This window comes from Lissotriton vulgaris, chromosome 5 (genome assembly GCF_964263255.1).
Source record: "Lissotriton vulgaris chromosome 5, aLisVul1.2, whole genome shotgun sequence".
Lineage (NCBI taxonomy): Eukaryota > Metazoa > Chordata > Amphibia > Caudata > Salamandridae > Lissotriton > Lissotriton vulgaris.
In genome coordinates, this window is record NC_141693.1 from 73,956,652 (window position 1) to 73,980,329 (window position 23,678).

General features: G+C 47.9%; 1 protein-coding gene across 1 annotated transcript in view; it reads left to right on the forward strand.

Moving 5' to 3' along the window:
* Positions 1-23,444, forward strand: part of LOC147710223 (E3 ubiquitin-protein ligase TRIM39-like) — a 150,818-nt gene extending 127,374 nt beyond the window's left edge. The window contains exons 5-6 of the mRNA XM_086920903.1: positions 8,344-8,393; positions 21,109-23,444. Coding sequence (XP_086777029.1) covers positions 8,344-8,393; positions 21,109-21,620 — 562 coding nt within the window. The 3' untranslated portion in view covers positions 21,621-23,444. The remainder of the gene's footprint in view (positions 1-8,343; positions 8,394-21,108) is intronic.
* The last annotated feature ends 234 nt before the right edge of the window (positions 23,445-23,678 follow it).

A 23,678-nucleotide genomic window follows, 5' to 3' on the forward strand; every position in this document is an offset into this window, starting at 1 on the left:
GTATGTCGACTCCAGCCAAGGTGGTCTGGAGTGTTCCCCAGAGGTATACGGCAAGTGCGTGTGGCACCTTAACCTTCTTAGCCCTGATGAAGTTCCTCTGTCAGGAACAAAATGCGTTAGCTGATGTCTAACTGCATGTTTTACTAAGAAGAATAAAATATATTGAAAGGACTCCCTTTTTAAGCTTGTGGACTTCTTTTCCCTGGTGCACATTCCATTATCAAAAGAACTTCTCTTCTGGATTCTTGTTGTAGAGAATTGGTGACAAAGTTTACACTGGCAGGGGTTGAATGTGGCAGTGTTGTGGGTTCTGTCAAGAATACACATGGAACCTAGTTAAGAAGGTATTTGTGATCATTAATTTTAGGGATCACAGAGTCGTCTCCCACCTTACCGATTGGTATGTGGGAAAAAATGAGGGGGGGAATTTCCACGCGGAATCCAAGTTATTTTTACCCGGAGACTCTGTTTAATCCACATGGCCAACAACGCCCCAAAAGAAATCTTCATCGCCTTAAATGGACCAATTTTACCCCTAGTTTTCATGGTCCATCAATAAATCCTGAGGCCTTGTTTCAATCCTACTCACAACCTGCCTATAATAGCTCTACTCTCACCCCGAACTGGGTTAACTCCAACTCCCAGTTTTCTGGTTATCCTGCAATACAAGCTCTCTCAAATTTTCGCCAGCCCCAAAGCTTTTATCCCAATTTAAACAATTCCAGTAAATATATCCAGCCCAATGAGTATTGGAATATCCCGTTGAGGAACCTGTATGAGCCCTTATCGGGGCTGAAGTATAATGATTGACCAACTACCCCAATCAGGGCCAAAGTGGGTAGTATAGACTGTACGGGGTCTGCTGATACCCTAGTTAATATACCCTGTCACGATAAAGACCCAACGGGCCAATCAGTCCACAATGTTAAGGAGGGCTTTGTTTATTTGTGTGGGACTGGTGATATGGTCTCGGTACTCGAACCAGTGCTACTCGCTGATCCAACTGCTGAGAGTGTTAAAACTGCAGCAGGCACTCTGGGTGGGTTCCCTGGTACTTGTACCGAAGACAGTATGGTGGACAGTGCTTCTATACTTGGAGTCGCCCCTCTGCAAGAAGAAGTCGCCTCTTTGTTTCATGAAGTTCACTCGTCCGCCAAAGGTACTTCCAGCGCTTTAGCAGCCAGAAATGGTATTATCATGGGAAGCTGGAATATAGCTGGTCTCGCGTCACGGATGTGTACCCCAGATTGGGTTAACTTCATACGTCGAGGTGACGTTTGGTCCTTTCAAGAAACCTGGGCGCTTCTACCAATGTTTCTCACTGGATACCTGACCTTTAGCAAACCAGCTATTAGAGGGCACAGAGACCGAGCCATGGGTGGTTTGACAGTTTGGGTTCGGCAGCATGAGGGTGTGACAGTAGAGGAAGTTTTTATTGATAGCCCTGACATACTACTGGTTAGCATCAAATCCACCAGTGGGCTGGACGTCCTGCTGATTAATATATACGCTAGGGGCATCCAGGGTGGTAGGGTTTCCCCAACCCTCCTCCGTCTGGATGACTTCTTAAGTGATGCTCCGGCAGCCGGTCATAAGGTTGTAATGGGTGATTTAAATACCTGTTTTGAACCACTGAGTTTGGATGATGGCCTTTTAACCGAGGTTGAGGATCTGGCCTGGGGGATTCCTCAGCTTGATATAGTTCCGATTAAAAAATGGTCTCAGGCGGCTATTTAGGTCTCGCCTTTTCCATTTGAAAATGGCGAGAATTCAAGTGCTCGATCGAGTAGTCCAACCACTGCAGTTTCAACTGCAGTTTCTTCACAGTGCATGTGACCACAAGCCTCTTGTGAACGAGCCCAGCCAGCCCAGCCTCCCTCACACAGCTTCTCCCAGCCATATGGTTGTTCGAGTTTCCCACCCCCTCCCTCTCCAGCGCCTGCCTTCCTTGACCCGCATTAGATCATCAGAGGCAGCCCAGCCCCCTCTCCATATGGGCAGCCCACCCCCTCCCTCTCCAACGCCTGCCTTCTCTCTCTGTGTACTTGCTCCAAATTAAGTGGTTAATTGGGCCGCTTTGATTTCCAGTTTACTTCAAACTTCTATCACCAGTGTGCATAGGTGATTTCACACAATCTCTCTTAATCTCAGCAGAGCGTTTTGACTTGGTTCATTTACACAAATAGCCCACTTCTGCTGCTGCACCAGGTATGACTATCTTGCCACAACCAAACCTATCCGCCACCAGTCTTCCTTTAACATCTAACCCATGTTTAACAATCTTTAAAAAAAAATATAACATACAGCCTAACACTGGCTGCTTGGCTATAATTCGTAATCCATAAGCATCAAACTATTTTATAAGTAACTGACTCAGTCCTAGCCTTACCAGCCCTTCACACCAAAATGCACTCTGACAGGCATCTGTTGCTTCCCCAGCGTCTCGGCCTCACTTCTCCTCCCCCCTAATTACATCCCGCTTTCACTTGAAAGGGACCGCCAATGCTTGTTTCATTAGCTCCCCATCTCTCATTCTGTCATCTTCCCCCTCGTCCCTCCCCCCCACCGGGTCTCTTCTTTCCTTTTAAGAAGGCCCGCAGTTCACTAATGGAAATGTGGCATTGCATAGCATTTTAAACATTTTGTGTGTGCGCGCGCACGCACCACTGGGATGTGCATCTTTGTATTGCAGAAATAAGCAGCAGATTTAGGGCATTGTTTCTGCAAAATAAGAAATTCCAATGGCAGTCTGACTTCATAATGTTTCTTGCGGGAGCCCCTTCTTTGGTTATGCCGCTCGGATTTCCCCAATATCTTGCAGCAACAATCAGCAGGTTGCTTGTCAGAATGGTGTTATAAAGAATAACATTATCCCGGGGCCAATAGAGAAGAACCTTCAGATAGTTTAATATGCAATTTGACGGTATGAAAATTAACAAGGATAATCTTGTACAAAGGTACACCACATATTTGTACGCAAACAGACCTTCAATAATACTCACATGCGTGGGAATGCGCACATCAAGGCACAGGCTCATGCATGAGCACAGGTGCCTAAATAATTACATACATGCAAATAGACACGCACTCACATTTCTATAAACATGCACATTCATACATGCAGTCTCATATGCATACATTGCATTTCCATACCAAACACACATGCAAACCCACACTGCACAATCACACGTGCACCCTCACAAACAGCCTTCTTCCTTCCTAAAACACAGCTTATTTTTGTTAATGGCTTTTTTATATGCGTGTCTGTGGTGTTAAAAATGTTAGTATAGCATTCCCCATAGCTCCCCGTGACCCCCTCCCTCCCTCTTCTCTCCTCGCTCCTTGTGCTCCCTCCTTCCACTCAGCATTGAACATGTGCCCCGGTGCCTTCAGAGGAAACCACGAAACCACGACTCTTCAATCTTTTTAGAACAACGTCCGCTCATCTCATTCTACCTCTCCCTTCACCCCACCCCGTGTTGGTCCGTCACCTCTTGCTTTTGGAGACAGTTATATGGCTGCAATAAAGCACAGCAGCAATGCCCCATTCTCAGCTCTTCACAGCGCACTCTCTAGCTGTGCTGTGACAAAAGGAGAAGAAAGGGCCCTCAGCCCAACCCCAGGGGGCAGCCACTTATCCTGATAGCGGGGCACTTACGGGGCAATAGTATCTCGTCCCAAGGGGATTTACAGAAATGAGGATTTAATGGCAGATAAGCACATGCAGCCTGCCAATTTCCGGTCCAATTGGACATCAAGGCCCCATATAGGCACAAAGCTTTAGCGCACAAAGCTAGAAACTACTGCACATGCAACGCCACTCACACATGCAACGCCACTCACACATGCAACGCCACTCACACATGCAACGCCACTCACACATGCAACGCCACTCACACATGCAACGCCACTCAACCACGCAACGCCACTCACACACGCAACGCCACTCACACACGCAAAGCCACTCACACAACGCCACTCACACACGCAACGCCACTCACACACGCAGCGCCACTCACACACGCAGCGCCACTCACACACGCAGCGCCACTCACACACGCAGCGCCACTCACACACGCAGCGCCACTCACACATGCAGCGCCACTCAACCACGCAACGCCACACAACCACGCAACGCCACTCAACCACGCAACGCCACTCAACCACGCAACGCCACTCACACGCGCAATGCCACTCACACACGCAACGCCACTCACACACGCAACGCCACTCACACACGCAACGCCACTCACACATGCAACGCCACTCACACATGCAACGCCACTCACACATGCAACGCCACTCACACACGCACACATGCAACGCCACTCACACATGCAACGCCACTCACACACGCACACATGCAACGCCACTCACACATGCAACGCCACTCACACATGCAACGCCACTCACACATGCAACGCCACTCACACATGCAACGCCACTCACACATGCAGCGCCACTCACACATGCAGCGCCACTCACACACGCAGCGCCACTCACACACGCAGCGCCACTCACACACGCAGCGCCACTCACACACGCAGCGCCACTCACACACACAACGCCACTCACACCCACGCAAGCCCACTCTCACACACGCAACGCCACACTCACCCATGCAACGCCACACTCACCCATGCAACGCCACACTCAACGACGCAACGCCACTCACCCACGCAACGCCACTCACCCACGCAACGCCACTCACCCACGCAACGCCACTCACCCACGCAACGCCACTCACCCAAAGCCACTCACACCCACGCAGTGCCACTTTCACCCACACTGTGCAGTGCACAATAGGCCTCGCAGTAGGAAAGTTGGAGCTATTGGTTTTGTAAATGACAAAGCCCTTTATGTTTTTAAAATGAAAACAAAAATAAAAGGCATTGTTATTTGCAATTGTAATAGCTCCAACTTTCCTACTGCGAGACCTATTGGCAACGCCAGTGCTTGTTTATTAAAGGTATGTGTTTGGACCAGGGCCTGCGTGCCCTAAATGGTAGAACGCGCTCCGATAGGCTGGGCAAAGACACCTTCAGTAATGGCAGATTTAGTCGCCGAATTATCTATGTATTACTGGATGTCAAATTGTGGACTGTGGTAGTGGATATGGAGGTAACATCTCGCCCAGAAAGTGATCACGATCCACTGGTGGTGGAATTGAGGGACTTTAGTTTTTTTGGGCCAGATAAATGTATGTTTAATTCAGTACAGGATGAAGTAATACTCACTAATGATATGAGGAGGGTACGTTGGCCAAAAATCTGTGTCGATTCTGAAGCATGTAAAACGATCAGATCTCTGGTTTCCGATTCCCTAGCAGAAATCTCTAAATGTGAGTCACAGGAGGTGATTAATACAATCATCACCGACACCCATACCAGTTTGTTTATGTCTTTAAAAAAATTGTTTATTAAATCTATTTCCAAAAGGGGTGGTAGGGTAAAATAAGAAAATATTAAACTGGTTCAATGATGAGTGCCGTCGGACCCATGTCGAACTGTTTATGGCCTTAAAACTTAAAGATCTTGATTTAATCAGGTCTTGTAGAAAGGCATTCAATGCTGCCAAACATATTGCTACGGTCAACTGGGACAAAGAACGGTGGCTAACTCTAACTGAAGCCTGTAGCTCCAGGAACTTTCAACAGTTTTGGCATTTACTCAAATGGGGCCTGTCCCAGGATGACCGGCCAAGCCCATCCTCGGTGGGTCAACAACAATGGGTTTGCTACTTTGAGAACCAATTTAGGGGCCACAGTAGTATGCAGGATAATATTTGCTGGCCACTCTTGGTTGATCCTCTCGAGTTTACAAGCACAGATGTAAAAACAGTCCTGCAATCTATTCCAAGGGGAAAGGCACCTGGTCCAGATTGCATTCCAGCTGATCTATTTCAACAAGACCAAGACCTTTGGGTACCCTATCTGGTTCAGTTGGTTAATGCCTTGGCCACAGGTGCCAGAGTCCCCGAATCCTGGGCAGGGGTTGAAATCTTGCCTATATATAAGAAAGGGGATCGGTCGGTTCCATCCAACTACCGGCCGATCAGCCTCATAGACGCGGTGCAAAAAATCACAGCCCGTCTTGTCCTTGCCAGGATTCACAAATGGATTGATGAGTATAATATCTTAACTCCACTTCAAGCTGGATTCAGGTCCCATGTGAGCACCCTAGACCAGGCCTACCATTTTATGCTTCTCTATTGGAAGACGTTTTTTTTAGGTAAGGGCAATTTATATGCAGCCTTCGTCGACCTAAGGTCTGCTTTTGACCTTGTTCCGAGGGCTGGGTTATGGAAGTGTTTACTAGAACTGGGTATGCCAGCCCCCCTTGTGCGCCTTTTGATAAATCTACATGCGAATACCTTTGCCCAAGTACGTTGGGGCAAACCAGGGGAGGTGACGGACAGGTTTGCTGTTGCCAAAGGTGTAAGGCAAGGGTGTGTTTTAGCCCCTACCCTTTTCTCTCTATATATTAACAGGGTTACCAATTATTTTGATAATCACCCCACAGACGCCCCGTCATTAGCAGGAATGAAAATTCCCTTGCTCATGTTCGCTGACGATACTCTTTTGATTTAAAAAACCAGATCGGGTCTCCAACCGGCCCTGTCTAGGTTTGAGTTATTTTGCAGCGAACATGAGCTTGAGGTGAATGTATCTAAGACTAAGTTTATGATTTTAAGAGGTCACAATCAGATCAGCGCAAGGGTTACTATGGGGGGGGTACGCCCCTGACACAAACGAAGTTGTTCACCTACCTGGGAGCTACATTTAGTGAGACCCTAAGTTGGACCCATCAGGTTGAGCTTATGGCCTTAAAACATCTGCAGATAGGTGGTGCGCTGATCAAAGAGCATAAAGGCTCTTTTACTCGGCCAATTTCACCTTTAATTAAGATCTATGGTTCTAAGGTTCTACCCTCTGTTTTATACGGGGCGGAACTATGGGGCTATAGTAAACTGGACCCTTTGAAATCAGCCCAAAATAAATTTCTCAGGGTGGCTACGGGTCTGCCTCAGTCAACTCCGCGGATCCCGCTTATGTACGATCTTGGGTGCCAACCTGTGGAGGACCAGGCGAGATTTCGTCCATTGGCATTTTGGAGAAGTCTGTGGACGACGCCGGAACTCAATTTTTATGCTAGGGCATGTTTAGAGGTTAGAGAACTTCCTGGCTCTTCGAACATCGGCTGGTTTAGGCACTTAAGATCATCCCTGTATGCCTTGGGGTATAGAGATCTGTGGTTAGTTCCCGAATCTGCTACCTTCCCCCCAAAAAAAGTCTTAAAAGTGCTTTATTGGGACTGGGTGGTTCTTAATAGACACCTGAGTCTGCCTTCAAGCAACATTACTAGTCTATTTATCGACTTTAAAGACGCCCCCAAGCTTGAAAAATATTGGGACATGATAACAAAACCCCTGGATCGCAAATTATTCCACCAGTTTAGATGTGGCTCGCTGCCACTAAGGGAGTTCACCAAAAAATGGGGCTCTGGCGGGACAGGGTACTGTCCAAACTGCCATGGTCAGGGTGAAAGTCTGAACCATTTTTTGTTTGTATGTCCTCTGTATGCCGCCCCCAGGTCCAGTTGGCTTAGCCCGGTCTGCAGAAGCCTAGGTACTCGCTCAGCTATCGATGCCAGTAGAATTCTAAGAACTAATCTGTCCCCATTAATCGTAGTAGGTGTGGCAAAATACTTAGGATGGGCTTGGACTCTCAGAACCAGGTTCACTAAAAGCAAATAACTAGGGGCTATTAATGATTTATGCTTACCTGTATGTGAGTAGCTTAGTTTATCTTGGGTGTTTTTGGCAATCATTGTGTTTTTCCTACATTTTTGTATCCATTCACATGAAGTCTGTATAAGCGATTTAATATGGTTTTAGATGTTTTTATCCAGTTTATATAATCTTTTTATTGATGTGTACTTTGTATGTCTTTTATGATGCAGCAATCGAATAAAGACTTCTTGAACTGAACTGAATTATATACACTAGGTGCCCCCAGGAGCAGATGTCACCTGTTAGTAGCCCCCCTCTCACTGAGATAACCCACGCTGTGGCACTCCATAGCATCACATGATGCACGCTGCTCTCACTGAGCTATCTGCCTTAGAACACCCACATCCTATCATGAGATAATAAAGGCACTTTGGGATATTGCTAGAGCATTGGCTGTTGTCTATAAACAGTAACTCACACTGAGCACTAGTCTGCAGGTGTTGCTCTTAATGCTGATTTATTTCAAATACAGGTCTTATGTGATGTTCATACTTTGTTGCTGTGACTTGTCTTACTCTTTAATACAAAGATGATGTGTGTTATTTATTACAGGTGTAATAATGTGAAGATTCAGTGCCCAGAGGTGGTGAAGAGTTATAAAGGTAAATATCACTGTGATGATTATCTCTGTATGTTACTGTTCGTGAAAATGGGATGGGGTGTTATAGAATGGTATGGTATATTGCTTTTTCTAACAATGTTTTGTATAATTCACATTTTGACAAACTTAATTTGGGTGCAAACTATTAGGGTGGGACAGAAAATGCACTTGCTATACATGAATGGTAGAATGCACACCGCTAATAATCCATAAATGTAACTTATGCTCAAAGGCAGGGTACACTGTCCAAAACAAGCTAATATACCCAGTACAGCTGGTGGCAATGAGTGCACCAATCCTAAGATGCACAACCATCAAGGGAAGGCCCAAAATAATCAACAATGTCAATCCAATTTAATCTGTTTAATTTTAATTTGTGATCAAATGTTCCTCATTCTTCAATATTTTCTTCAGTCCTTATGTGAAAACATGATCATTTAAATATTCAAATGCGTGAGAAATGCCAATCCAGGCTTGTTTCTTCCGCATGTAGCAATCCATAATTCATCATAAGTAACGATGGTGGTGTAAACCCGATGCATTTCAGGCATCAGCCCATATTTCTTCTTGTTGCGTGTACTTTAGACTGCTTAAGTGTCTGTGTTTCTCCTCTTGGTCCCCATCCATACATCCTTTGGGAGTGTTAGGTGTAGTAGATTTGCCCTCACTAGGCAAAGTTGTTGTAATTGCAGCAGAAGACCTAGATAACCGTCTTGCCGAGAACACATTTTTTTTGTCCAAGGCACTCGCCGACTTCTCAATGTACCCATCCAGAGTGCCGTTTCTTTTTGCGTCCACCCCCTCCATGCTATTGGCAAACTTTCTCTTCAACATCTTAAGCATGTCCAAATAGCCACGTCACACACAAAAAGATAAAGTTGGGCGAAACTATGTACACGTCTAAACAGTGCAATATAAACCCAATTACAGCAACTCCATACAATCTAAGAGTTGAGCCCCAACATCAGGGTACAGTACCTTTGAAAGTGAGCAGCCAAGTGGGGTAGGCCCAGCCTCATTCGTCCGTGGATAGGCGCTGGCGGGCCTGCCCTTGGCCCGGGCTTGACCTGAGTGCGTCCCCCGCTGCAGGGGTTTTGAGAGCGCTATATGCGTGTTAACCAGGCTTCTCCCACACACTCCGATGTGGCCACTTCCGCGCCTCCTGGCGTGCTGTAGTGTGGGACTGCGAGTCCCCACCGTCTGCCGCCCTCCAGCTGACCAGAAAAGTGCCAAGAGATCCAACGCTGTTGGAGGCTTAAAAGCCCTATATGCACAATAGAGATCACTACTCCTGAGGCACAGCCGGGAGCGCTTTTAAAACTTGAAACTGCGTTGATTTTAAAAACTTTGTGTGTAATATTTTGTCACCGCTACTTCCCTCTCCTACCTGATCGATCCTCTGTGGGCTAATTATCGCTTCTCCTATCACCGCGCAGCAGAGCTAACGCTGCAGCGGGAACGCCCAGATAATCGCCGCCAGCAGCGAGTGAGCCGGTCCTGTGGCCACACCCACTCGCTCAAGGCCACGCCCCCTTCACCTTCTTAAACATGTGCATTTCACGTACGCGCAGCGGACGGGCGCAGCGGGCGCGCCTAAGGCAAGCCCGTCTGGGCCCGTCCGGGCCCGGACGGACCCAGGCCCAGGGACTCTGTCGGATTCACCTCCCGATCTTCTGGTGTACACAGGAGACATGCTCCTGGTTCTCCAACCGGAAAAAAACCAAGGGTGTCGCTATATTCACGACGAAGGTAAACCCTTTTCCAACTGCACGCGCTGCAACCCAGTTACTCAGACCTTAGCCAAACCTGGACTACAGATGGGCCTTCTTAACTGCCGCTCCCTCCCTAAGCATGCACATGAAACCAATCTGATGATACAAGATCATGGCCTGGACGCACTGTTTCTCACTGAAACTTGGCTTTCTGACAGTTCTGACTCGGATATCATCATCGCCCTTCCCCCAGGATATCTCATTCAAGCCCTGCACAGACCCAGAGGGAGAGGAGGGGGGTTGGCCATAATCTACAGAGAACACCTTATCTGTAGAACCAAAAACGCCAACATTGAAGACTGCGAAAGCTGCCATTTTTCCATCCAAACCTCCCCGACACACTCCCTCTCGGGACTACTGATTTACCGCCCTCCGGGTACTCCTGGGAAATTCCTTAATGCTGTCACTGAAACAGTATCACAATTAGCCTCCTCCGCCTCTAATTTTCTCATCGTAGGGTATCTGAATCTTCACTTCACAGACCCCACTGACCGGACAGCTTCCGACCTTCTTCTGGACCTGATGTCATTTAACATCCGGTTGGTTAATAACGAACCCACCCACGATAAGGGACACCTCCTAGCCCCGTCCTCACCAATATCGCTAATATCACCACCAGCCCTCCCCTGCCTCTGCCATGCCTAATCCCTATCTTTTGGGATTCACCTACTGTCCCCCCCCCAAACCGTGAAAATCCAGGTCACCGATAGACGGTGGCACAAGCTTGTACCAACCGAATGGGCCACCACTCTCTCAAACTCCATCCCCACGTTTTCCACCGATCCTGTAACGGCCGATAAACAGTTCAACTCCTGGATCACATCTTCTCTAGACAAACTCCTCCCTAAAACTGCCACTCTCAAACATACCAAACGAGTGCCTCCTGCTCCTTGGTATACTCCAGAGTTTAAGTCTCTGCAACAGGAATGTAAAAGAACAGAACGTTCCTGGAGGAAGGATAAGTCCAAGGCAAAGAAGGACGCTTATCTCACCTCCCTACTAACTTACAAAACTTCCATTTGCAAGACAAAAAGTCTATTCTTTCAGGAAAGAATAGAAAATTCAGCTTGCTCTAGCAAAGAATCTTTTATCATCTTGAAAGAACTCCTTAAGGTCCCAGACACCGGTCCGAGAAATCCCCCAGACCCCAAGGCAGATCAGGAAAAATGTCATCAGCTAGCTAGCTTCTTCCAAGAAAAAATTCAAAAAATCCTCGACTCGATCCCTCCTACAAATTTGTGCGAGGATAACGATTCACCCGATACTCCTACCTCCCCCCGCCTATCCTCTTGGGGACAAGTAACCACCGAAGAAGTCGAAAATACGCTAAATACCATCAAAAGCGGATATCCTAGGGACCCCGCTCCGCTACGGACCCTCAAAGAAGTAGCCCCCATCATCGTCCCTCCCCTCACCCATCTTATCACCGCCTCATTCCAACAGGGAGTCGTCCCCCCTAGCTGGAAGGCAGCAGTTGTCAAAGCGCTATTAAAGAAACCCTCCTTGGACCCCGTGAACTTGGCCAACTATAGGCCAATTTCCCTTCTCCCCGGGACCAGCAAGATTGCTGAAAAACTGGCGAATAAGAAACTATCACAGTTTCTGGAATCCAACAACCGGCTAAAAAGCTCACAGACAGGTTTCCGCCCAGGGCAGGGCACGGACATCGCCCTCCTGGCGGCGGTAGAGGAGGCCAGAGCACTCTTAGATGAAGGAGGATCAGTGGCAGTGATCCTCCTCGACCTTAGCGCGGCCTTCGACACCGTCAACCACCAACTCCTTATTAAACGGCTTAAGAGGGTCGGTGTGGAAGGTACCGCACTATCCTGGCTCTCGTCCTTTCTGGCCCAACGTTCCTTCCAGATCTGGGAGAATAACACCCGCTCCTCCGAAACACCCCTCCAATGTGGCGTGCCTCAGGGCTCCTCCCTGAGCCCCACATTATTTAATATCTACATGTCCCCATTGGAGGAGGTTGTCATCCCGTTCAGAGTGAGTATCGTCAGCTATGCTGATGACACACAATTAGTTGTGTCCTTATCCCACCCTAGCCAACAACCTGCGGACTTATTCAACTGTCTGACGCAGATACAAGGTTGGATGAACAGTTCAGCCTTAAAACTGAATGGGTCAAAGACTGACATTCTCCTCCTTGGTCAGAAAGGACTCACCCTCCCCCAGAACATCTGGCCACCCTGTCTGGGCCCGCCACCAGACCCAAAACAGGAAGTAAAAAGTCTGGGTGTGTGGCTCGAAACCGATCTGTCGTTCACCGCGCTAGCAAAAAAAGTAGCCGGGACTTGCTTCGGGCTCCTGAAATCAATGAGAAAGATCCTGCCCTTACTTCCTTCCACCTCGCAAAAACTACTAATCCAAGGCCTGATACTATCTAGGCTTGATTATAGCAACTCTATTTACTTGGGCGCCCCTGAGGCAACTCTGAACAAGTTACAGAGAATCCAAAACGTCGCTGCCCGGATCCTTACTAACACTCCTGCCAGAGCTTCGGCCAAACCAGCATTGAAGCTCCTTCACTGGCTCCCAGTAAGGGAGCGAGTGAAATTCAAAGCCCTCTGCCTGGCCCACAAGCTGCTGCAAAATCAAGGCCCCCCTATTCTAAGAAAATTCATTAGACCTTATAAAGCCTCAAGATCCCTCCGATCGGACAAGGAATCTCTTATCATCATCCCCAGATTCAAGAAGGCACGCTCGGGTGGAAGACGCTTCTCGGTCCACACCGCACGCCTCTGGAACGCACTCCCCCGTGACCTGAGAACTGAACCAAACTACTTACGATTCAGGAAGCGGCTGAAAACTCATCTTTTCCCCTAAAAACCTTGCCTTCCCTGAACTCTGACTTCCCCCTTCCCCCCCCCCCCTCTCTTTGCCCACAGACCCGCAGACGTAGGGATCTTAGCGCTGGGATACCTCCGGGTGACTACGCGCTTTATAAATGTTTTTAATAATAATAATAATAATAATAATAATAATAATGACTAGGCTCCTCCCACACATGCATCTGTGGCCGCTTCAGTGCCTCCCGACACACTGTAGTGGGGGACTGCGAGTCCCTGCTGTCTGCCACCAACCAACAAAATTCCTAGAGATCATTCACATTAAGAAAGTACAGGCATTCAATGCATGACAGTAGAGGCCCATTTAATGCTCTGGTTAATTTGAATACAGTGTGCATGTTGTAGTGCAATGTGTCACTAGTATAGTGTGCTATCCAGCAATGTTCGGTATTTAATAGTGTTCTTCCTAGGACAGTGTATTCTTCACTATCTATTACAATGTGCGTTCTAGCTCTGTGTTTGGCTAATACACACAGTGTATGGATGTGTGCAGTGTACTGCATAAACAGTGTGCAGTCAGTAACTGAGTTGTGTCTAGTGTTGTATGCTGTCTACTGTAGTGTGAGTTGTAGTAAAGTGTACTCTTTAGTGCAGTGTGTTTCATAGTTTAGAACCCTATGTGGTGTACAGTCCTGTTAAAGCGGTGTTCTACCTGCGGTTGTGTGCTCTGTAGTGCATGGTGTTGTCTAGTGGTCTTGCCCACTAGTATTTCTCATACAGTTTACATTATAGGGCTTGTATAATGCAGTGTACTCACCTGGGTAGTGCATTGTCCAGTTGTGTGTACTATTTAGTGCAGTGTTTGAGTTAGTATAGTGTGTTGTCTAATACAATATGTCGTGACGTAGTAGGCTTCATGTGTGGTAGTGTGATTTAGTATAGTATGTAAACAAAAGGAGATGATGGACAGAGTGCTGAAGCTTTTCAGACACTCATCCCCAGTCACAGATCTGGGATGAATCCATCATCGTTCTTTAGCTCACTGCGCCACCCCAGTTCAGGCCAAGCCATATTCAAATCAGTCTTGACCCTGTTCTTCATGGGCATGGGAACAGTCCAGCCCGCACTGCCATGCCAGGTCTTCCCTGGACCTTAAACAGGCATCCTGGGACCGGTTTCGTGGTTTGATTTACATATGGCTGGGTCCAAACTGGAGTGGATTAAACCCAGATCCATGTGACTGGGGTGAATGTTTGCATAGTTCAGCATTCCGTCCATCATTTGTTCCTTTTGCTTTAGTATAGTATGTGTCAGGCATGGCAGTGTGGTGTGCTGTAGTATGCGTCATGTGTGGTGTAGTGTTGTATGTATCATGTGTGGTAACGTATTAAGTATATTTTGTGTGCTGTTGCGTAGTACGCGTATAAACCAAAGAGGGAGAGAGAAGCAGAGATTAATTGGGCTACCGTTGGGCTACAATCATATTCAGAGGAGAATGAATCACATGTCTTACTTTTTCAGGGCCTTTTGTTCTAGAGACCCTGTTAGAAATGGGGGGTCTCCAGTTGGCGGTGGCTGACCACTGTCCAAGTAGGGACCCTTCTTCCTAAGTCAGAGTAAGGGGGCTATACCCTTTGATAACCCATGCTCAACCCTGTGGTAACGAAGCACGAGCAGCTAGGCTTATCTCAGAGGCAGTATGTAAAGCAGTTATGATCATACACAGTAACACAGTGAAGGACACTACAAAGGGACACCACACAAGTAGTTATAAAAAAAGAAGTATCTTTATATATAGACTTAACACAAGACCAATAACTGGAAAAAGCCACAATACTGAAAAATAGGGGTACTCTTGGAATGCTGTAAAAATAGTTCAAAGTGTTCAAATAGGGGTTCAGTTCAAAGCAGAGGTCTCTGCGACCCTTTTACTTACAAAGTACCTGGATTTCGTAGCAAAACAAGCAAAATGTTGCAAACGAGCTGTAGCGATGATTTTCCTCACGCGAGGCCGGCGATGCGTTGAATCCTTGCCGCAAGGGAGGATGATGCGCCGGTCTGCGGATGCGTGCAGGACAAAGCGACAGACTTCTTCATGCTAGGCTAGCGATGCGTTGAATCCTTGCCGCAAGGGAGGATGATGCACTGGTCCGGTTGTGTGTGCAACCTTGTTGCAATGAAATAAAATGGCGCACAGCGAGGGAGCGATGATCCGGGTGCGATGCGAGGAAACTGGCGAACGCACGGCGCCCGCTCTGCGATGTTGTGATGCGATGATCTCGATGCGATGATCCGGGGTTAGCGGGCCTTCGAAAAGCCCGCAAACGTGCGATGCGATGATCTCTGGGGTTAGCGAGCACTTTGTGGTCCGCAAGCGGGCAGTGCAATGATCTTCGGTTTGCGATTTTCATTACACTCTTCAGCTGCGGCGGCTCGCAAACGGGCGTTCTCGATGATTTCAGCACTCTCTTCTCTGTAGTAGAACTAGAGGCCCTGGAACTCACAGGAGCCTCACCTGCAGATAGAAATCCTCGCTGGGAGGAATCAGGAGGCTGGTGGGGGAGTCAGATGTGCCTGTGACTCCAGCAGCAGGCTAGCTGTCTTCTAGCCCTTGTTTTAGAAAAATAAAAGTTCTTTCAAAGTCCTTTTCCCTCTTCTTCCAAGTCCAAGGGGAACTACCGCAGGCCAATCCAAGAAATAGCACACATGCACAAGGACAGTCCTCTCCTGCAGATTCCTTCAGTAACACGGACAGAGATTCTTCTTGACATCCAGGATCAATACAAAAAGTCAGGGGTTTGGGCACAGACATTTATACCCCAAAAGTCTTTGTTCTAAAAAGTCACTAGTCACTGAACCCAGTCAAAACCAGTTCTGCTCAGGCCTGGAGCACTTTTTTTTATCAGGTTGCATCCTTCCTTTCATAAAGAGGGGGTCTGCCATCAGACACACAGTAGGAGGTGGAGCCAGCATTCACTTTGCCAGGCACAGCCCTATTCAGGCCAAGGAGCTACCCCTCCCCAGTACTCAATGCAGATCTCTCTATTCAACCCAGGTCTGAATCAGCCTGCCTTGCCCCTCTAAACCCAGACAGCCAATACATATAACAACAGAGCACACTGGAAGGCTTAGGCAAGAAAATACCTACTTTCTAAAAGTGGTATTTTCAAACACAGAATATTAAAACCAACTTTGCTAAAAGATTTATTTAATTACTCTGAGCTCAGGCTTTCTAAACTCTAATTTCTACCATGTTCCCTGGGACAGTTAGGACTATAAGATGTAATAGCCAGCCTGCCCATTCTAACCTATGGAGAACAGGTAGCCTTGCAGTAGTGAAAAACGAAATGGGGTGTAATTCACTACCAGGACATGCTACACATATCCAGCCATGTCCTACCTTACACACACAATGCACCCTGCCATAGGGGTGACTGATACGATACCAAGGGAAGGTTCAAGGGCTGGGAAGTGTGGGAACTTCACAGCCAAGATGGCAGTTCTGGACTGCACACAGACACTGCAGTGGTAGGTCTGAGGTACACTTTACAAGCTGCTTCTGTGGGTGGTGCAAACCAGCGCTGCAGGACCACCAGCAGCATTTGGGGTACCAGCCCTGGGCACAGATAGGCCACACTACTAGAGACTAACAGGTAAACCAAATAAGCCAATCAGGGATATGCCAATTCACAGACATATTTACACAGGGGAGAGCATATGCACTTTAGCACTGATCAGCAGTGGTAAAGTGCCCAGAGTCACCACCAACAACAGGTCAGAAAAAATACAAGAGGAAGGCAAAAAATGTGGGGAGGACCCTGCAAAAAGGGCCATTTCCAACAGACCCTCATTCACGTTAACTCAGGGTGCGTTATATGTTGATTCTCCGCTCTGTCGGTTCGGTGAATAGCATCATCATTGGTTCTTTATCACCTGGGTTTTGAGTTCTCCAAGTGATCTATGTTCTCCTTTTTTAGTATAGCATGTGTCATGTATGGCAGTGTGGTGTGGTGTAGTATGCGTCTTGTGTGGTGTGGTGTAGTGTTGTACGTTTCATGAGTTGTAGAGTAATGTAATGTAGTTTGTCTCATGTGTGGTGTCGTGTATGTGTGGTAGTGTGAGGTAGTGTAGCATGCTTTATATGTGGAGAAGTGTGGCTCACTGGTTAGAGCAGGCAGACCCTGAAGCAGAGGTCAGACCCGGGACCAGGGTTCAATTCCCGACGCGGCAGGGTCTTGAGCTCAAATGTCCATGGACTCGATAATTCTCGCTTCGGTGCCTGACCTAATCAGGGGTTCACACTCTGCAACTCTGGGCATTAAGCTTGCTTAATCTCCACAACGGCCCCCCCGCGGCGGGATGCCTGGCTTTCACCTTGGGGATGCCCTGTAGGGGCTATCTCACAGGGAAAAGCCAGGACGGGTTCCCAAGGCAAGCGCGGAGATACCCCTTCGGGGGTCGATTCTGGCGCTATATAAGAAACATAATAATAATAATAACGTGGAATTGTACTGTGGCATGCCTCCTGTGTGGTATTGGGGTGTAGTATAGCAAACTTCATGTATCGTAGTTTGTTGTAGTGTAGTATGCGTCATGTGCGGTGTAGTGTACTAGGCTTCATGTGTGGTAGTATTTTATTTGTGTGTAGTGTGGTGTAGTGTAGTATGCTTCATGTGTGGTAGCATTGTGAAATGTAGCATGCTTCATGTATGATAGTGTGTGTCATTTGTGGTAGTGTGGTATAGAGTAGCATGCATTATGTGTGCTAGTGTGTTGTAGTATAGTATTTGTCATCTGCGGTAGTGTGGTGTAATGTAGTTTGGCTTTTCAAGAAGGACCCCTTGTCAAAGAGAAAGGGGTACGGGGGGACAGGGAGCCTAATTGGGAGGTCCAAAAGCCCAGGCTCCTAGACAGAATCAAAGTTTCAACAAGGGTCTAATGTTCCTATGAAGGATAGAGTAGGAGGCACAGTCTTTCAAAAAGTGGAGAGTGCCTTGGTCAGAGTACTAGATAGGGACAGTCAGTGAAACTGATTATGGTGCCCTCAGACATCTCCTAGAAAATGTCATGCTTCATGATAGGGCAGTGCTCCTCGTCTGGCCGATGCTGCAATGCCCTACGGGTCCCCTGAAGGGTCACTATTCTGGAGATGAAGAGGCTGCCGTATGATGAGTGCAGGTGAGGTGGTTTGTGACGTGAAGTGGTGAGGTGTGAAATAAGGGATTAAAACTGGTAAGGGACATCCTACACTATACTTTAATAGGAGGGCTGCCCCTTGTTGAAACTTTGGTAGTGTAGTTTGGTTCATGTGTGGTGTAGTGTAATATGCTTCATGTGTGGCAGTGTGGTGTAGTATGCTTCATATGTGGTAGTGTAGAATAGTGTAGTATGTCAGACGGTACATGGTATTGTGTAGTACAATGTCCTCTCTATGTAGTGCCGTGTGTGGTTTAGTGTAGTGTGTACTCTAGATGAATGCACACTTTAGTATAGTGAGCAGTCAAGTACTGTGCACTGTAGCACATTGTACTCCTTCCAAACGTAGTTTAAATTAATCCTATGTAAAACAGAAATGTTGGAAATTAGATTTCTGGTTGGCTAGGGCTTTCGCCTAAGCCAGGCAGAAACCACCACTCTAGTCAGGGCAAGGGAGTTACACGCCAAAGATAACCGCTGCTCACCCCCTTGGTAGCTTGGCACGAGCAGTCAGGCTCATCCCGGAGGCCATGTGTAAAGCATTTGTGCAAACCACACAGCAACAACATACTAGGCACACCACAAAAGGAACTCCACACAATGTTATATCAAAAATAGCCTTTCTATTATCATAAAACACATTAGAATAGTAATCACACAATATACACTGTGCCAACTGGCACTGGGCAATATTTACAGGCGATTATATACACATGACAGGGCCACTTGGACCACTGTCAGAACCATCACTTAGTAAAGATAGTAAATGTAGAACATAGAATAAACATAGAACTCAACCAGTAATTACTGGCAAACACTGGACTCGGCATCACCCTGTAACCTAAATCATATTATGCACAGTATCACATTAGGCATGAAATAGAATCTGCACCAACCTCATAAGTCTAAACATATTAGACCATAACCTCCTAAGCATAACGCATATTAGGAAATAATCTCACTAGCATAAACCACAGTAGAGAATAACTCAAACATAAACCTAGTATGCAAAACCTCATAATCATAAAACCATATTTGGGGGCATAAAACAGGGTGTGCACATTCTGGCAGATAAATCATATTTCCTAGCACCACATAAGTCACATTAGGGCCTGGCGCCCTACAAACCTAACAGTCCCCCAGGCCAGCTGGCCTTCTCAGCGGGGTTCAAATGCCCTTTGTCCAAAGTGTCAGGGCGGCTGTCAATGCAGCAGAATCAATGTGCGCAATTGCGCAGACCTAAACTTTGCAGCTGGCGCTAAGTGCAGCGCAGCTGTGAAAGTACAGGGCTTAAAGGTGGGCACCCAGCGGCACCCGCCGGCGATAACAAGATCCTCGAAGTGGTGACTAGGGCTGGCACTAAGCGGCACAGCTCCTCGGCTTCAGTGGCCCACAACAGCGATAGCGATGATTTTCATAGTACGGCAAATGCGGGTACTCAGTGGCACAGCTCCTCGGCTGCAGCGGCCCACAATAGCGGTAGCGATGATTCCCGTAGGACGGCAAATGTGGGCATTCAGCGACCACAGCTCCCCAGCTGCGGCAGCCAACAATAGCGATAACGATGACTTTGGTAACACAGGCAAATGCGAGCTCTCAGCGGCAACAGCTCCTCAGCGGCGGCGGCCCACAATAGCGATAATGATGACTTTGGTTAGACAGGCAAATGCGGGCTCTCAGCGGCAACAGCCCCTCAGCTGTGGCAGCCCACAATAGCGATAACGATGACTTTCAGCCTGCGTTCCCCGCAGTAGAACCAGAGGCTCTGGAATTCTCAACAGAGGCCTCACCTGCGAGGAGAATTCCCCTCAAATAGGAATCCGGACGGCTAATGGGGGAAGTCTAATGTCCCTGAGACTTCAGCAGGAGGCAAGCTTAAATCAGGTCCTTGGGTAGTTGCTTCAGCAGTACGGATAAAAGTTTCAAAGTCCTTTCCCTCTAGTTACATGGACAGAGGTTTGTCTTGGCATTCAGAAGTAACACGTTCTTCCTCCAGGAAAGAATCAAAATGTAGAGCTCACAGGGTTCAGGAAGCCATAGCCCCAAAAGCAAAAGTCCTCAGCAATCATGGGGGCAATGCAGGGCTCAGGGAGGCAAGCCCTCATGGCAGTTCCTCCTGGGCCCCAGCAGCAGCAAGCCCCAGCAGGATCAGGAACAGCACATCACCCTAGAAGAGCAGCATGGAACTGAACAATTTCATGGGGTCACAGCCCCTTTACGTATACCACCAAAAAACTTTGTTCTCAAAAGTCACAAGTCACTAAACCCAGCAAGAACCAGTTCGGTGTGGTCCTGCAGCACTTTGTTTACAATGCTGCATCCTGCCTTTCAGGAAGAGGGGGTCTTGTTATTAGATGCACAGTGTGAGGTGGAGCCATCATGTACCTTGCCAGGCACAGCCATGCTCAGATCAAAAGGTCACCCCTCCCCATACTCCAACTGCAGATTCTATTCAAACCATGTCTGGCTCAGCCTGCCCTGTCTCTCGAAAACCAGACCTGCAATTCACATCAGGCAGGCGGACACATAGCACACAGAAATGCCAACTTCTAAAAGTGGCATTTCTCACATAGTCATAATAAATCTGCGCACACCATTGCGCAGCATTTATTCTCACAATTTCATACATACCAGACTTGACCATACTGCTACTGTCATAACAGGAATTACCAATGACACACACTGAGCAGGGAATCCCCCATGCATTCCTATGGGAGGGCAGGCCACTCTCACTCCCACTCAATGTAACAGAGAGAGCACGCACTTTACACTGGACCACACAGGGCTAAAGTGCCCAGAGCCTAAAACCACAACACCACACAGAGAAAGAGGCTGGGAGAAATGCAAAAAGTTTAGGGGTGAACCTGTAAAAATGGCCAGGTCCAACAAGAAAGCAGTAATACAGTCTTTATTTGTGTCATTAAATCTCTAATTATGAATCTCTTCTCTGCAGTGATGGTGACTCTGGATCCTGAAACAGCTCATCCTCGCCTGCTCCTGTCTGAGGGGCTGAAACGTGTGAGACGCACAGACACAGTACAACGTCTGCCAGACACCAGCAAGAGATTCACCAACTTCCGCTGTGTGCTGGGGAGTTCGGGGTTCACATCTGGCAGACATTACTGGGAGGTGCAGCTGCTGCAGGAGGGGAGAGTGTGGCTTGTGGGGGTCGCGGCAGAGTCTGTGAACAGGAAGGGAGACTTCACATGGTCACCTGAGGGGGGAGTCTGGGCTGTGCGGAGGTGGGAGGGTAACTACAAGGCTCTCACCTCCCCTCAGACCCCTCTGTCCCCTCGTGAGAAGCCCCTGAAGCTGGGGGTGTATCTGGACTATGAGGGTGGGTGGCTGTCCCTATACAATGCTGACTCCATGGAGCTTCTCTACACCTTCCCGCAGGCCCCCTTCACAGAGAGGCTTTACCCATTCTTCCGTCTCCGGAAAGGAGCGGAGCAGAGGCTGGTGTGAAAGCTACAGAGAGGTTCAGCCCCTCATCCCTCCCCCACCCCCTTCTGCAGTGATAGCAATGTGACAAGGAGTCCAAGCAGAGACACTCTTAAATAATAAAATGATCCATTTTGGCAAATGTCTCTTGGGAGGGGCCCAGTTATCAAGATGTTTATTTCAACTTTAAAGGACTCCTCTGCCTCTGCAGTCTGTACAGCACCCCCATCAGGATCGTTCTCATGGAGACAGAGATAGTGAAGAGTCCAAGGGAGAGATGAAATGATGAGAAGATGGTGAAAGAGAACAGGCGGTGTCATCATGGCATTGGGCGCAGTGAGGGAACCTTGTCTGTACCTCCTGTTTTATAAGTCGCAATATGGTCCAACACTTCTTTGACCTCTGTAGGACACCTCCAACACGAAGATATGTTCTAGGGTCCAGAGCCTCCATGACCAAATAAACATTTGAACAGACTCTTACTCTTCGGCACCAGGCATCATTAAAATGTACAACACGGATCAGCATCAGGCACCTGTGAAGTTTACACCCTGCACAGCACCATGCACCAGTGCACTTTACACACTGATCAGCACCTGCCATCAGTGATGTTTACATGCATAAGAGCACCAGACACTTGTGAAGTTTACACACTGCACAGCACCTGCCACCAGTGAAGTTTACGCGTAGAAGAGCAGCAGGCACCTGTGAAGTTTACACACTGCACAGCACCTGCCACCAGTGACGTTTGCACGTAGAAGAGCACCAGGCACCTGTAAAGTTTACTCACTGCTCACCACCTGCCACCAGTGAAGTTTACGCGTAAAAGAGCAGCAGGCACCTGTGAAGTTTACACACTGCACAGCACCTGCCACCAGTGACGTTTCTACGTAGAAGAGCACCAGGCTGCTGTAAAGTTTACACACTGCTCAGCACCTGCCACCAGTGAAGTTTACATGTAGAAGAGCACCAGGCACCTGTGAAGTTTACACACTGCACAGCACCTTCCACCAGTGATGTTTGTACGTAGAAGAGCACCAGGCACCTGTAAAGTTTACACACTGCACATCATCCGCCACCAGTGAAGTTTCCACGTAGAGGAGCACCAAGTCCCTGCAAAGTTTACTCACAGCACCAGTGAAGTTTACTCACAGAAACGCACCAGGCACCTTATGTTTACTCTCTGCACAACACTAGGGACCAGTGAAGTTTACATGCAGAACAGCACCTGGTACCTGCAAAGTTTATGCACAGAACAGCACAAGGCACCCGTGAAGTTTACTCACTACACAGCACCAGGCACAAGTGAAGTTTAGACGCGGAACAGCATGTGACACCTGTCAAGTTTACTCACTCACCAGGCACCAGTGAGGTTTACACATAGAAGAGCACCAGGCCCCTGTGATATTGACTCACTGCACAGCGCCAGGCATCAGCTTACATACTCAGTACCAGGCACCAGTTTACACATAGAAGAGTGCCAGGTGAGCCAATGCAGTTTACTCACTTAACCACACCAGGTGCACCAGTGAAGTGTACACATAAAACTGCACCAGGTGCCTATCACATTTACACTTGCAACAGCATCAGGCCCTCTGTGAACTTTGCTCACAGAACAGCACCAAGCAACCGTGACATTCTCTCATTGTACAGCACCAGGCGCCCATGAAGTTCACTCACTAAACAGCACCATGTACGTGTGATGTTTACTCACTGAGAAGCACCAGGCACTTCTGATGTTTACTCACTAAACACGGCCAGGCACCTGTGATATTTACTCACAGAAAAGCGCCAGGCACCATTGCAGTTTACACGTAGAATAGAGCTGGGTACCTGTGATGTTTACTCCCAGAACAGCAGCAGGAACCCATGACATTTACTCGATGAACAGCACCAGGCACCCATGGAGCCTACTCACTGAACAGTACCAAGAAACAATAAAGTTTACTCACTTAAGAGCACGAGGCACCTGTGATGGTAACATGGTAACACTCAGAAAAGCACCAGGCACCATTTTAGTTTACACGTCAAACAGTGCCAGGCACTTACAAAGTGTATTCACTGACAAGTAGCAGGCACCAC